Raw genomic sequence first — 16,953 nt, 5'->3', positions numbered from 1 at the left:
TGATCACCTGGGGTGTGTGGCTGAGCCCATACTCTAGAGTGTGACGCTAGGTGGGTATGATGGCTGAGGTTTGGCCCACTCTCAGGGCTCCTACCTCTGGGTATCTGTGAGAAGGTGCAATCCCCAAGTGCTGAGTATGGTGTCTGACTGCCTGTCTCAGCTCCCCCGTTTGGCTAGAGGAGTGGGCTTTCCACTTCACTAGGAGCCAAGTATGGTAACCAGCACAGGTCTCAGCTCCCTCCCAGTAGCTGACAAAGACATGGAGCACCCACTTACCCAGTTGCCACACTTGCTGTGTGTGTGGCTATACAGACTATGGCCTGAGTTCCCTCTGGGCCCCTAACAAAGGTGTGGACAGCTGCTTCTCTGGTGCCTAGTGTGGCAACCTCTGAGGCCTGAGTTCCCTCTGGGTACCTGACAAAGACACAGGCCAGCCACTTCCCCTGATGCCTCTGTTTCCCCAAATTTTATTCCTTATTTAATTATCACAACAGTATCAATATATTTCTTTTTTATTTCTTTTCCATTTTTGGGATATGTAGTTATCCATTACTTTTATATAATTATGTTTGTTATGATTTAGATAATATGCTGTAGTAGCATTACTATTTATGGTATTAATGAACAAAAATGTTGCACCTCACACCACTTGCCAAAAACCATCCATCATTGACATATGCACCACTAATCCACCCTTTTATTTCTCCCACCATTGCCCTCAATGCTTGGTAAACTGAATTCAATGCCAATGGTTTGTTTTGTCTGTTCTCTTAGTAATATATCTGAAAACCTTATTAAATAAACCAGCAAGAACTTGTTTTTCTGTAAAAGTAACTTCAAATTCAGTAAGTATGTAATAAATCAAGTTAAATGTGACCCCAAATTAACCTTCTAATACCGTAGATTCTTTGTTACTCACTAAAATATAGTCTCCATAAGAATGACACACTATCATCTTCTTGGCTATTGGCTAGCTCTAAGATGAGTGCCTAGGACACAGTGGATTCTTATTGTTTATTAGTGAGAGCATGGACATGTGAACCAGAATTTTTAAAGGCAAATTGAATATAAAAGTTGGAATTATATTTGCCTCACAGAATTCAATAAAAATAAACTATGTCAGCATGTATTAACAATGATTTCTTATTCATAAGGAAATTGGTTTATCATGAATCTGAAGAAAATGCCAAGCATTATTGTATTTGTTATTTTCATAAATAATGTAAGTTACAGTCTATTTTGGTGGAAAGAAAGCATTTTAAATAGCCTCTGGTTCATGATTAGTGCAATCCAGATGGATGTGTCCTAGTGTTCTTAGCCTTCTATATTATTTTCAGTTGTATTAACTCCCTATAGACTGATTGTGTGCCTAACAAGTAGCTTTTATTTTTAGTTACAGAAAAGACAACATAAAGATGGTAATCTGTTCAGTTCCGGATTTTCATGAGAATTTTCAAACATTAATTTTAATCACAAATTAGTAATTTTATTTGGTCTCCATTACATAGGGAAAGTTATTATTATCATAAGTTTTGTGAATAATTCCAATTGTAATGTCAATAACATTATAAGTTAATGATCTCTTTTCACATTTTTCCTTTATTTTCTAAATGTAGTTTCTTGACTTCAAAAAATAGTACAAAATCTAGATGATCTTCTCCTGGCAGGTCTCCTATTTTCATCTTCTAGTCCAATTGGTTATTACTGAAGAAATTATAATACTCATGTTTTCTTGAGATTTGAAATAATTATATCTATATTATTTTACAGAAAAAAATATGAAAATAGTGTCATTATCTTATTTTATAGATGAGGAAAGGCCAACAATATATGATAATTTATTCAAACTTGCAGTTCCATTAAGTACTTTAGAAGACCATATTATATTATATGTTATATAAATATAAATATTATTTATTATATAAATATATACTGGAGTATTATAGTATAAGGAAAGAATTAGCGACCTCTAAGGATTCTGAAAGATTATACAAAGATGGAAAGAGAATTACAATAATCAATAGGAATATTTTGAACACATATTCAGAGTAAGGCAACAGATTTTTTTATAACATGTTGCATGGAAGAGACTAAAAATAAAAAACTACTTAAAAGTTTTATGCAGAGGACACAGAAGTATGGAATTGTCATAGAGAAGAGAAAAACTACATATAGAAAAGATGAGGGCTTTGTTGTTTTGTTGTTATACATTTATTTTTAAAGGGGTAATTGAGAATGTCATTAGAGAAGAATGACAGAGAATATATACATATAATTATATATACATATATATACATATGACATACATATATTATTTAAGTACTTGACATACATATACAAATACATATAATGACATATACATATAATATATATGACATATACATATACATATAATTATTTAGGCACTTGAGTTTTGCCAGTGCATCTACATGGTGCCTGCATGCATGTGCTGTTTGTATCTCTCCTCTTAAAATATGACTCTCCTACTGTTTGTTTGTTTGTTTTTAGGGGTTACACCCGGCGGATATCAGGGTTACTTCTGGCTCTGCACTCAGAAATCACCCCTGTCAGGCACGAGAGACCATATGGGATGTCAGGATTCCAGCCACCATCCATCCTGGATCAGCTGCTGTCCTACCGCTGTGCTATCTCTCTGGTCCCAGGACTTTCCTACTTGTGTGCTGAGATATACTCAGGTTTTCTTTCCTTGGAGAAGCCTGCACTCTCTCTTGAGTACTTTGCTCTTTCTTTCTTATTTTTTAACTCCCCTTCCTCAATAGCTCTTAATAAAATTTGTTTTTGTTTTTAAGAAAAACTAAATAAAAATAAAACTAATCACAGTGAGGGATATGAAGATATTATAGGTATATATTAATTTTAGAGTTGCAGCATATAATTGACAGTCAAAGCAATGATTCTAAAAAGAATCTTAAAGGAAGGGAAGGTAGGGGACCAGTAAAAGTGAATCTTGCTGTGTGGCTTGGGGAGCACTCACAGAACCAGAGTCAGATCAGTGTCAGAAAAACCAATAAAAAATTATAAAGAAGGGGCCGGGTGGTGGCGCTGGAGGTAAGGTGCCTGCCTCGCCTGCGCTAGCCTAGGACGGACCGCGGTTCGATCCCCCGGCATCCCATATGGTCCCCCAAGAAGCCAGGAGCAACTTCTGAGCGCATAGCCAGGAGTAACCCCTGAGCGTCACAGGGTGTGGCCCAAAAACCAAAAAAAAAAAAAAATTATAAAGAATTACAAAGAATACTGTATTTCAAATAGAAAGTTTAAAAAAGTGAATAAAATATGAAGGAGGTCAAGCAAGTAAAATGCTACTAAAAATTATTAAGGTTTGACCACTATCAGGCCAAGGTGACCTAAATAAAAACAATTTCAAAATTATACGATGGAAAATCAGTTAGAAATAATTAAAAGAGGTAGGGGAAGAATAATTAGATCTTGTGCAATCATTGTTTTGGTCTAAATATTTCTTTGTGAAGTTTTAGTACAGAGATGCTGGGAAAATTGAACTGGAATTCAAAGAAGAAAAAAGAAGAAGAAAGAAGAAGAAGAAGAAGAAGAAGAAGAAGAAGAAGAAGAAGAAGAAGAAGAAGAAGAAGAAGAAGAAGAAGAAGAAGAAGAAGGAGAAGAAGGAGGAGGAGGAGAAGGAGGAGAAGGAGGAAGAGGAGGAGGAAGAAGAAGAAGAAAGAAGAGGAAGAACAGAAATTTACTTTCTTTCCTCGCACATATCTGAGTAGATATTTAAATAAAATATTTAAAATATCAAAAAATAATAATAAAATTAATAACGCTAAGTATGAATTCATAGTGGGCAGTTTTGGAGCATTTTCTGTATGTAAGACTTTGATTTTCACAATCCAGTTGTTTCAGTCTTTCTTTGTAAAGTAGTCTTTTCTTTGTAAATCAAGATCATCAGAGAAAGTGTTAACATGGGGACACTCCCTTGCTTTAGAATAAAGAAAATTGAGTAGATCATAATATAAATATCTTTTCCAGGCATTAAAGTTCCAACAATTTGAGATCTACATTAGTGCATTCAATAGAAAACCAGTGTGTCCAGATAGTATGAACACATTGAGCTGCTCCAAAGTAGGTTCAGAACAGGCAAAGGTGATGACTTAACCTAGTACAACTTATGTCAGAAAAAGAAGTAAGCATCTAAAATTTAGGAAAGAGGGGAAAAAAAACAGCACTACCATAAATGTTACTTTATTCAGATCTATTTGAATCTCTCCCATGCAGGGTGATTGAACCGTTACGAAATATACTATATACAGTAGATGTGGTTCTACCTTCCTGCAGCCTGAATTTTACCAGGGAGACAGATGAAAAATATACGAAAATATTAATGCGTAGTTTAGTAATATTATAGGGAAAATATGTGTTGATGATAAAAAGAAACATGTATATTGCACAGGCAAATGTTTATATATGAGTGTTTATGTGTTGAGCAGTTAGCTTAATTGGGGTGATAAAATGTCATCTCTAAGAAAACACTAGCTCAAATTTCAAGGACACAAATGAACTTATTAAAATATAATAAGAAAGGTTTTAAAGGTTAACAGTAGCACAATTTATTTAATGAAAAAGCTAGAAGTCAAGGAAAAGCTTGCTTATCACAGTTAAGGAACTGAAGGAGGACTAATGCGACTGGAATACAACAAACAAGAAGGTATATATGCAGGATGAATTTGGCCAGAAATCAAGGGCCATTGTAAAGGCAGAATTCAGTACTATCTTGTTACATATAAACTTTCTTTTGATTCTTCAGGTGTTCCATACCAGAGTCACTGATAAATATGATTCTTCAATGTTAGTATATAGTATTTATTTCCTTCAATAGTCATACATAGCATTTGTTCTACCTGGCAAGAATGCACCTCTTTTCTCTAAGCTCATGCTCTCCTTTCAGTGCCTCGCTAGTAACTACAGTTTTGTGGTTTGCTCAGCAGAATAATTGAATACATTAATCTATATACTAATGTATAAATGACTCCTAATATCACTGGGCATTAATTGGATCTTAAGCACTTCCATTTTACAGGTATTTTCTAGTGATACAAAGAAATGAATCTATTAGTGCACATTTCAGGCATGGAGCAGATCATATAATAGGGATTCAAACTTTATTTCTGCTGATCCCTTGTCTTGAGAAACTTTGCATTACGCCAGAGATATTAATAAAATTATATCTAAATTGGTGCATTTGCCTTACACTGACCTAATCAAAATATGTAATACCTATCACACATATAATATATATTATTTATGTACTCTAATGCAATGACATTTGCCAAAGATCAGTCCAAAGATGAACTGTTCTTTTTGATATATTTTGATACTTATACTTCCTTGTATTTTCAGGCTTCCCAAATTATTCAAACAGAATTTACTCTGTAAAAGACATTTTAATATTTTCCTGTAGAGCTTATTACAGTCTTAACCTATAGCCCAGGAAACATACAAATCAACAAGTTGAGTTTATTATGCAGCTGTCCTGACTTGTAAAGAAACAAGAGGTCTAAAAAACTAAAAGAGAAAAGGCATCCAAGTGAGTCAATTATTAAAATTATAAATATTATTGATTATTAAAATTATCAATTATTGAACTTATTAAAATAATTTAGATATGTTTCTTGAAATAGAACATATAAGTAGTGTTGGAAGCTTGTTGGTCTTTTCTGTTTTGTTTTGTTTTGTTTTTTTGTTTGTTGGTTTTTAGGTCACACCCGACAGCGCTCAGGAGTTACTGCTGGCTCTATGCTCAGAAATCGCTCCTGGCAGGCTCAGGGGACCATATGGGATGCTGGGATTTGAACCACCATCCTTCTGCATGCAAGGAAAATGCCCTACCTCCATGCTATCTCTGTTGTTGGTCACATTAATTTCAAGTAACATTATCCCTGGTTTGTTAAAAACTATGTTGAAGGAGAAAGATAAATAAACTATGCCTACCAAAAATTTCATAAATTCTTAAGACTAGTTTCTGCAAGTTATCTTAGTACAATGATATATGATTATAAGAGTCCAGAATAAAGAGAATTTCAAAGATGAAAAACTAAGAGTAAAAAAATATCTTAATGAGAAATACAAGCTGCTTATTTTGCACACCACTGACTTTTATAACTTTTGTTTATATTTTTTGTTGTTTTTGTTTTTGTTTTGGAGCAAGGCTTGGGGTTATTCCTAGCTCTGCACTCAGAAATTATTCTGGCAGGCTTGTGTGACTAAATGGAATCATATGAGATGTCTGGTACCCAACCTGCATTGGCTGTGTGGCAGGCAAACATATAACCTTATATGCTATCACTATGACCCTTTAATTTTTATAAATTATATGATGTCCAGAATATTGTAGATAAAAATAAATGCTAGTTAACCAATATTAAATGGAAGATAAAAAGATATCTCTTTTAAGGTGCATACCTTGTATTCATAAGTATCCTAATATGATTCTGGATCCCACATGAAAATGTGCTCATTCTTGGATATATCCCTGGGAGTTCCTGAGCAACATCAGAGTTGCCCTGGTGACCTCCAGCTCTGCTAGCCTGTGTAGTTACTCTTTCCAGGTGTGATCATTAAATCTCCGGCCCAACCAAATACTTTCAGTCTACACTCTGCACTCTTAGGAGGTTGTGGAAGAGAAGAGACCTAGGATAGATCCCCAGCACCACATAAGATTCTTTGATTCCTCCATGAATGATCCCTGATACAGAGCCAAGAGTAAGTCAGGAGCACTGCCAGATGTGATCTCCCACAACAAAAGAAAATGTCAAAATGTTAAGTGGAAAAGAAAATATAGAATGAAAGTCAAGAAAAATAATGAAAGAATGACAGTAGTGTTATTGTTTCAATTTTCACAGAAATTTTTTAAGGATCTATTTTGGCCAAAGATATAGTTATTAAAATGTATAAAAAGTTTTGACAAAGAAAATCTACCAAATGTTAGGATCCTAAAGATAACTGTAACAAAATATAAAAGACTTGAAACTCATTTCAATTGAAACCCAAGCCATGGAAACTTTGGGCTTAAAAAAACTACAGGCTCCCTTGGGAGTGGTGTGGACAGAATCCCCTTCTTGCAGTAGGCCCAGCAACTGCACTCACACTTCCATTGCACATGTAAACATACACATACTACCACACAGATGCCCCAAATTCATGACTTTTCTCTGAATAAATGTCAATGTCACCAAACTTCCAAGTATACCAGACTTTGAGCAAAAACTCTGAGGCTCCTTATTAACTGTGGGGAGAAGGGAAACTTGGGACAATGGTGATGGAAATGTTGCACTGGTGAAGGGGGGTGTTCTTTACATGATAAAACCCAACTACAATTATATTTGTTATCAAGGTGTCTAAATAAATATATTAATAAAAGAAAGTAAAGCTTGTTCACATACGAGTGGCAGTTAGCACTCTTTGGAATTGAATCTCATATTACAGAGGATTTGCAGAAAAGGGTACAAGAGGATTATGCACAGGATAACATTTTATGTACATAGTTGGATCTTGATTTTAAGGTGCTTAATGAGAAAAGTAGGAATTAGAGGATAGAAAGCTTTCAGCTTGTGGGAATTACAAGGCAACTATTGAAGTACAGTCAAAGGAATCCATAATCCATACATATAGGGAACCAATAGATCTCCAGGAGCAATTTCTCACATAAAATAAGGATATGTATATTTTGTTTTCTTTTTAATTTGTATTGTGACCAAAGTGCATTACAAATCTTTCACTGCATCATTTATGGTACATAGTGACAATGAATGAGGGGCATTCCCACCACCAGTGCTGTCCTCCCTCTACCCCTATTCCCAGCATGCATCCCACATCCTCCTCCTCTACCCCCCCAGTATGCCAGTGCAACTGGTTTCCACTTTCAGTTTGTTGTAGATTGAGCATCCATTCTACCATCATTGAAGATAAAAAGGATAAGAAAAAGGGGAGAAAAAAATTTGGTGACAACTACCAAAAAAAAAGGAAGGAGAAAAGAAAAAAAAAAGAAAAATGGAAGAAAAAAGAAATAAAATGGACCCGGCAAATAAAAATAAAAATAAATCTCAAAAAAATAACCACAAGTGTGAAAAAGAAAGAGAAAAGTGGAAGAGCAAAAAGAAGGAAAATAAAGTCAAAAACTAACAAATCAAAACAAAACAAGAAAAAGTATGGGTGCTGGAGTGGTAGGGTTTGGCATTCCCCCCACTTTTTTTTTTTTTTTTTTTTTTGCATAGGCACAGTAAGCATAGGGGAAGAAAGGGAATTCCCGTGGCCTAAGAGATTCAGGGTTTCTCCATCCTTGAAGCATACCATCATGAAGGATATGTATGTTTTTAATACAAATGTAAATTTTTAAACTAAGAGCCCTATGTCAGACTCTGTTTAGGAATTTCAAATTGGCTTCTTCAAGTAACTGTTTTGAATGAGTAAGCGCTATTTAGATACATTTTCTTCAATATAATATGATAGAATGCAAACTGTAGAGGAAGAATAAAACCTGGCTAATTTTTTGCAGTCTATTTATGTATTTATTGGTTTCGGGGCCACACCTGGCTATGCTCAGGGGTTACTCCTGGCTCTTTGCTCAGAAATCGTCCTGACAAATTTGGGCCACCATATGGGATGCCAGGAATCGAACAGGGTTCATCCTGGGTGACTGCATGCAAGGCAAATGCCCTACTGCTGAGCTATCTCTCTGGTACCATACATGGCTAAAATTTTGACCCTAATGGAATTTTGATTTTGTGAGCATGTTTCTACATCTGCAAAATGAAGATGATAAATAAATGGACAGAAATCTAAAGTATTTCTATACAACATCAATGTCATGAAAACTTAGTCTGTAGATTCAGAATATGTTAAAGGAAATTACCTAGTAAATGTATACTAACATTACTTAAGTTATGGTTCTTTTTAAATGCTTGTGGATGACTATTATAGTATTCTGAAATCAATTTAGTTAATTCCAGCCATTATTATCAAAGTGAAATAGATTAGGTTAGAAAATACAGAGCAAATGGCATAAACTATATTTCTTGAAACATCTATTGTAGTAGTTTACATTTTATATTTATGTGTGTATTGAAAAATAGTATAAATATATAACTTATTCTTTATAGAATAAATAAAATTTTTAAGACATTTACTTAGAGTGACTGTATCTTACAAAAGAAAATAAGAGGCTTTTACTCACCAATTGTTGGATCATGGTAATCAGGGAATTGATGGCTGATAAATTGCATCGTCATTGCTGAGAATAAAAATAAATTAAATTTAATTAAAATATTCCACTTATTAATAAGTCATCTACCACAGCTTATAAGTATATCATGTATTTACTGGTAACCAATTTTGCTAAGGTTTGATATTATGATTTTTATTATAATTATGGGCAAATAATTAACCTTCTTAAACACTTTTGTGAGAGATTGTTAACAGTTGTATTTAATTTTTTTTTACTCTTGTATGTAATATTTGGGATTCTTGAGGGACAAACACTTTGATGCAATGTAGAAGTCTTTCTAGGGCACTGTTAAGGGAGCTGAGTTGTGGTTGCCTATCAAGGGTTCCTGCTGAACCCTTTTCCCAGGGAGTCCAATCCTTTGGGTTCCATTTGGTTTCCTCAGTCTAGACCTGGTACTCATGTCATTGAATATTGGTTGAACAATCTTGGCTTTATGCCACCAAAGCTGACTGTGAAAGTGTTGGTAGGATAATAGCTTCTACATGGCATATGCCTAACGTATATTTGGTCTACCTAGGTTCTATCCTCGGCAATCTAAATCATCCCCTGGGAACGACCAAGCGTGATCCCTAATTGGAGAACCAGTAGTCATCCATGGATACTCTGAATGTAACACACCAAAAACAAACAAGAAAACTCATTGACAAATATCCGCATTCCCAGCGAAGGAGAGAGAGACAGAGACAGAGACAGAGAGAGAGACTTCAGTTTCCTTGGAATCAACTACTAGGTCTTTATCTTGCTTACTCTACCTTTATCCTTGCTAAGCCCATGAGACTCATTGGTAGCAAATTAGTTTAATCAGTTCAGTGAATATTTTCCATCCTTGATATCTGATCCTCCTAAATTAAGTTAAATCTTGTTAAATCTCTCAAACATTTATTAGACATTAATCTAACTTTGCCAAGATATACAAAAGACACTAAGCTCATATAATGAAACAGAATTTTTGTTGATACTGTTTTGTTTCTTTTTGTTTGTTTTTTTTTCGGGGGGGGGCAAACCCAGCAGCACTCAGAGGTTATGCCAGCTTCTGTGCTTAGAAAACACTCCTGGTGGGATTCTTGGAATGCCGGGATTTGAACTCGCATGTAAGACAAATGACCTCCCTTCTGTGCTATCTCTCAGGCCATTTTATTGATATTTTGCGTTTTCCTCCCATTCTTTTGTTTGTTTGTTTTGTGTCACACACAGGGACGCTCAAGGGTTACTCCTGGCTATGTGCTCAGAAATCACTCCTGCTTGGGGGACCATATGGGATATCAGGGGATGAAAATGCAGTTCGTCCTAGGCTAGCCCACCCAAGCAGATGCCTTACGACTTGCACGACCGCTCCAGCCCCTCTTTTTTTTTTTAACAGAGTAGTCTGCAAAGAGAAAATATTATTTCCTTGGACAATTTAGGGGAATTCTTTGAAATACAAAACAATGCTCCTTTGTTTCAGGAAAACATAAAAAGCCATGTTTATTAATAAACATGAATAATTTACTATTTTTATATTATTATATTAAATAAAATTTAAATGAACAATTTTAATACATTATAGAATGTATTAGTTATTTATTATTAAAGCCAAGTTTATTATTTATATAATGAAGAATATGTATTTTTATGTGCTTTAAAATATCAATCCATATTTCTTGCTTATTTACTTACTAATATGACATAGTTATCAAAGGACTAGTCTTGTCATCAAAAAGTGACTTAACAAGTTAAATAACTATATTTCAAAGATGTTTCAAAACATTACATTTACAGTTTAAGTGAAGATATTCCCGCTTAAAACAAAGAGCTATGAAGCTATTCTCTGATTCAGAATTATGCTGTTCTTGCTATTCCATTATGCAGTTCGAATCTTGATGATTTTGTACTTTGTTTAAGGAAAAGGATCTTTATTTATTTTTATTTTTTAAATTGATATCTTTATTTAAACACCTTGGTTACAAAAGTGATTGTGGTTGGAATTCAGTCACCCCCCATCACCAGTGCAACATTCCCATCCCCAATGTCTCAAATCTCCCTCCGCCCGACTCCACCCCCGCTGGTATTCTAGACAGGCTTTCTACTTTCCTCATACTCTCTCATTGTTAGGATAGTTCTCAACATAGTTATTTCTCTAACTACACTCATCACTCTTTGTGGTGAGCTTCATGAGGTGAGCTGGAACTTCCAGGTGAGCTGGAACTTCCAGCCCTCCTCTCCTTTGTCTCGAAAAATTATTGCAAGAATGTCTCTCACTTTTTACCATCATAAGAAATAAGAGAGGACATGAGGAAATAGAAACACATACCCTGCTCATGGATTGGCAGGATTAACATCATTAAAATGGCAATACTCCTCAAAGCATTGTAAAGATTTAATGTGATCCCTCTAAAGATACCCATGACATTCTTCAAAGTGGATTAAACACTTCTCAATTTCATTTGAAACAATAAACACTCTCGAATAGCTACATCTATCTTTGGGGAAAAGAATATGGAAGGCATTACTTTCCCCAACTTGAAACTGAATTACAAATCAATAGTTATCAAAACAGCATGGTATTGGAATAAAGACAGACCTCAGATCAATGGAATAGGCTTTAGTACTCAGAGAATGTTCCCCAGACATACAACCTCCTAGTTTTTGATAAAGGAGCAAGAAATCCTAAATGGAAAACCGGCTAAGCTTTGCAAAAGCCAGCTCCCTGTGTGTGACACCAGGCGGGGAAAATCCGCGAAAGTACACCGGCCCAGTGGGGCCCAACTGTGAAAAACTGTGAGTGTGACCTGTCTATGTCTGTCTACTGTCCTCTTGCGTGAAACTCTTGCGAGTGGGGCAAAAAGAGGCTCCAGAAACCTCGCTCACCCAGACGCCATTTTCAGGGAGGGACTACAGAGCATGAAAACCGGCTAAGCTTTGCAAAAGAAGGCTCCCTGTGTGTGACACCAGGCGAAGAAAATCCGCGAAAGTACACCGGCCCAGTGGGGCCCAACTGTGAAAAACTGTGAGTGTAACCTGTCTATGTCTGTCTACTGTCCTCTTGCGTGAAACCCTTGCGAGTGGGGCAAAAAGAGGCTCCAGAAACCTCGTTCACCCAGACGCCATTTTCAGGGAGGGACTACAGAGCATGAAAACCAGCTAAGCTTTGCAAAAGAAGGCTCCCTGTGTGTGACACAAGGCGGAGAAAATCCGCGAAAGTACACCGGCCCAGTGGGGCCCAACTGTGAAAAACTGTGAGTGTGACCTGTCTATGTCTGTCTACTGTCCTCTTGCGTGAAACTCTTGCGAGTGGGGCAAAAAGAGGCTCCAGAAACCTCACTCGCCCAGACGCAATTTTCAGGGAGGGACTACAGAGCATGAAAACCGGCTAAGCTTTGCAAAAGCCGGCTCCCTGTGTGTGACACCAGGCGGGAAAAATCCGCGAAAGTACACCGGCCCAGTGGGGCCCAACTGTGAAAAACTGTGAGTGTGACCTGTCTATGTCTGTCTACTGTCCTCTTGCGTGAAACTCTTGCGAGTGGGGCAAAAAGAGGCTCCAGAAACCTCGCTCACCCAGACGCAATTTTCAGGGAGGGACTACAGAGCATGAAAACCGGCTAAGCTTTGCAAAAGCCGGCTCCCTGTGTGTGACACCAGGCGGGGAAAATCCGCGAAAGTACACCGGCCCAGTGGGGCCCAACTGTGAAAAACTGTGAGTGTGACCTGTCTATGTCTGTCTACTGTCCTCTTGCGTGAAACTCTTGCGAGTGGGGCAAAAAGAGGCTCCAGAAACCTCGCTCGCCCAGACGCAATTTTCAGGGCGGGACTACAGAGCATGAAAACCGGCTAAGCTTTGCAAAAGCCGGCTCCCTGTGTGTGACACCAGGCGGGGAAAATCCGCGAAAGTACACCGGCCCAGTGGGGCCCAACTGTGAAAAACTGTGAGTGTGACCTGTCTATGTCTGTCTACTGTCCTTTTGCGTGAAACTCTTGCGAGTGGGGCAAAAAGAGGCTCCAGTGGAGCACGGCCGCTCCGCTTCGCTACGCGGCCATGCACTCTTTTTAAGGAATGAACTCCATTGCAACAAGAAGGAAAAAATCACACTAAGAAAAGCTCTATAACACAGAAGCAAACATTTCTCTCTGGACTGTCTTCTCTGTTGCATGCTCGGGCCTAAGATTTGACCCAGTGTGAGGCTTCATCCACGGAGGACTCCCCTCCCTTAGAGGCAAGTCAGCCCATCCAGAAAGGGAGGAGCCAGAGGAGTGTGCTGCCTGCATCATATAGCCAATGAATACCACCACAACAAATAGAAAAACCCACAATACAAGTGTGACAGTGGGGAAACAACACAGGCCAGCCTCAGACATAGAGAATGAAGATGACAATTCTGAGGACCAGATAATGACCAACCAACTAATCAACCTCTCAGATAAGGACTTTAGACTAGCAATATGGAAGATGCTCAATGGACTCCAAGAAACCATGGATCGAGTTGAACAGAACACTAATAAGAACCAAGAAAATATGAAGACAGAAATCACAAAACTCCAAACTGAAATAACATGTCAACTAACAGGACTGAAAAAGTCAGTAAATGAAGTGAATGACAAAATGGATAAGCTCTGGGACAGGGTATCAGAAGCTGAGAATAGACTTGGTGCTGTGGAAGATGAGATACATAACAATTCCATACAGCAGGAGAGATTGGAAAAAAAACTTAAAGCAAATGAGCAGACAATGGAAAAATTAGTCAAAGAATGGGAACAGATGAAAATAGAAGTCTATGATAAGATCAAGAGAAACAACTTAAGAATCATTGGAGTCCCAGAGACCCAGGAAGAAAATTTCCAGGAAGAATCAACGGTCAAGAACATCATTAAAGAGAAACTTCCAGAGCTAAAGAATATATGTTAACAAATCCTGCATGCCCGAAGAGTACCAACCAAAAGAGACCCCAGAAAAACCACCCCAAGACACATCCTAGTCACAATGACAAATCCCACAGATAGAGACAGAATTCTGAAAACAGCAAGATCAAAAGGGGAAATCACGTTCAAGCAAGCTTCCCTGAGATTTACCGCAGACCTGTCACCAGAAACACTCAATGCCAGAAAGCAGTGGTGGGATATTGTGACAAGACTGAATGAAATGAATGCTTCACCCAGAATACTATACCCAGCAAAACTCACTTTCCGGTTTGACGGAAGAATACATGGATTCACAGACAAAAAAACAGCTCAGAAACTTCACAGACACTAAACCAGTCTTAAGAGAAAAACTGAAAGACCTAATTTAAGACAAGACTAACCAAAAGACACACCAAATTTTGAAATAAAGATGGTGTTAAATCCCAGGACAATTCTTTCTCTCAACGTCAGTGGACTAAATGCACCAGTTAAGAGACACAGAGTGGCAAAATGGATCAAAAAACTCAATCCAACCTTCTGCTGCCTACAAGAAACGCACCTGAATAGTCAGAACAAACATAGACTCAAAATAAAAGGCTGAAGAAAAATTATCCAAGCAAACAACACACATAAAAAAGCTGGAGTGGCCATACTAATATCAGATAATGCAAACTTTATACTCAGGAAGGTTGTAAGGGACAAAGATGGACATTTTATATTAATCAAGGGGTACGTAGAGCAGGAAGAATTCACTCTCCTAAACATATATGCACCGAATGAGGGGCCAGCAAAATATTTAACACAACTGTTGACAAATCTGAAAAATAATATCAACAACAACACAATAATTGTGGGGGACCTTAACACGGCTTTGTCAACACTGGATAGGTCAACCAGACTGAAACCCAACAAGAATATACTAGACCTGAGGAGAGAAATGGAAGAAAGAGGCCTAGTGGATATATATAGGACACTCCATCCCCAGAAACCTGGATACACATTCTTCTCCAATGTACATGGGACATTCTCCAGGATAGATTACATGCTGGCACATAAAACATACCTCCATAAGATCAAGAGGATAGAAATTTTGCAGACTACCTTCGCTGACCACAAGGCTCTGAATTTATTTGTGAACTCCAAAGGGACTCAGAAGAAACACTTTAACACCTGGAAGTTAAACAGCCTCATGCTCAATAACCAGTGGGTCCGAGATGAAATCAAGGAGGAAATCAAAAGGTTCCTGGAAACAAATGACAATAAAGACACAAACTCTCAGAACTTATGGGACACAGCAAAAGCAGTACTGAGAGGAAAATTTATAGCTTTGCAAGCACACATCAGGAAGGAAGAAGGAGCTTACCTGAGTAGCTTAATGACACAGCTAATAGAACTAGAAAATGCTCAACAAAAGGACCCAAGAATAGGAAGACAGAAGGAAATAACAAAGCTGAGAGCAGAAATCAACGAAGTTGAAACTCAAAAATCAATCCGAAAGATCAAGGAAAGCAGAAGTTGGTTCTTTGAAAAAATAAACAAGATTGATAGACCACTGGCAAACCTAACAAAGAAAGAGAGAGAGAGAGAAACTTGATAACTCGTATCAGGAATGAAAAAGGAGAGATCACTACTGATATGACAGAGATTCAAAGGGTAATCAGAAACTACTTTGAAAAACTCTACGCCACTAAAAATGAGAACCTGGAAGAAATGGATAAATTCTTGGACTCTTATAATCTTCCACGGTTGAAGGAAGAGGATGTAGCATATCTAAACACCCCCATCACCATTGATGAAATTAAAACAGTAATCAAATGTCTGCCGAAAAACAAAAGCCCAGGTCCAGATGGATTCACTAATGAATTCTATCAAACTTTTCAAGAGGAACTACTATCAATCTTGGCAAGATTCTTTCATGAAATTGAACAAACAGAAACACTTCCACATAGCTTTTATGAAGCCAACATCACCTTGATACCTAAACCAGACAGATACGCTACCAAAAAAGAAAATTACAGACCAATATCACTGATGAATGCAGATGCAAAGATCCTCAACAAAATCCTGGCAAATAGGATTCAATGCCTCGTTAAAAAGATCATCCACTACGATCAAGTAGGTATCATCCCAGGAATGCAAGGCTGGTTTAACATCCGTAAATCTATCAACATAATACACAACATCAATAACAAGAAAAATAAAAACCACATGATCATATCAATAGATGCAGAGAAAGCATTTGATAAGGTCCAACACCCATTCTTGATCAAAACTCTCAGCAAGATGGTAATGGAGGGAACCTTTCTCAATATAGTGAAGGCCATCTACCACAAGCCAGTGGCAAATATTATCCTCAATGGAGAAAAACTGAAAGCCTTCCCTCTAAATTCTGGCACAAGACAAGGCTGTCCTCTCTCACCACTCCTATTCAACATAGCACTGGAAGTACTTGCTATAGCGATTAGGCAAGAAAAGGATATCAAGGGAATCCAGATAGGAAAGGAAGAAGTCAAGCTCTCACTGTTTGCAGATGACATGATACTCTACTTAGAAAACCCTAAAGACTCTATCAAAAAGCTTCTAGAAACAATAGACTAATATAGCAAAGTGGCAGGCTACAAAATTAACACACAAAAATCAATGGCCTTTCTGTACACCAATAGTAATAAGGATGAAATGGACATTAAGAAAACAACCCCATTCACAATAGTGCCACACAAACTCAAATATCTTGGAATCAACTTGACTAAATATGTGAAGGACCTATACAAAGAAAACTATAAAACTCTGCTCCAAGAAATAAGAGAGGACACACGGAAATGGAA

The 16,953-nt window shown here is 37.2% G+C and overlaps 1 protein-coding gene across 1 annotated transcript in view; it reads right to left on the bottom strand.

Moving 5' to 3' along the window:
• The window catches only part of RIT2 (Ras like without CAAX 2), a 465,270-nt gene that overhangs the window by 341,335 nt on the left and 106,982 nt on the right, over positions 1-16,953 (bottom strand). The window contains exon 2 of the mRNA XM_049769158.1: positions 9,206-9,262. Coding sequence (XP_049625115.1) covers positions 9,206-9,262 — 57 coding nt within the window. The remainder of the gene's footprint in view (positions 1-9,205; positions 9,263-16,953) is intronic.

Source organism: Suncus etruscus, chromosome 2 (assembly GCF_024139225.1).
Source record: "Suncus etruscus isolate mSunEtr1 chromosome 2, mSunEtr1.pri.cur, whole genome shotgun sequence".
Lineage (NCBI taxonomy): Eukaryota > Metazoa > Chordata > Mammalia > Eulipotyphla > Soricidae > Suncus > Suncus etruscus.
The sequence above is the reverse complement of the archived record's forward strand: the minus strand, read 5'-3'. Positions and strand labels throughout refer to the sequence as shown.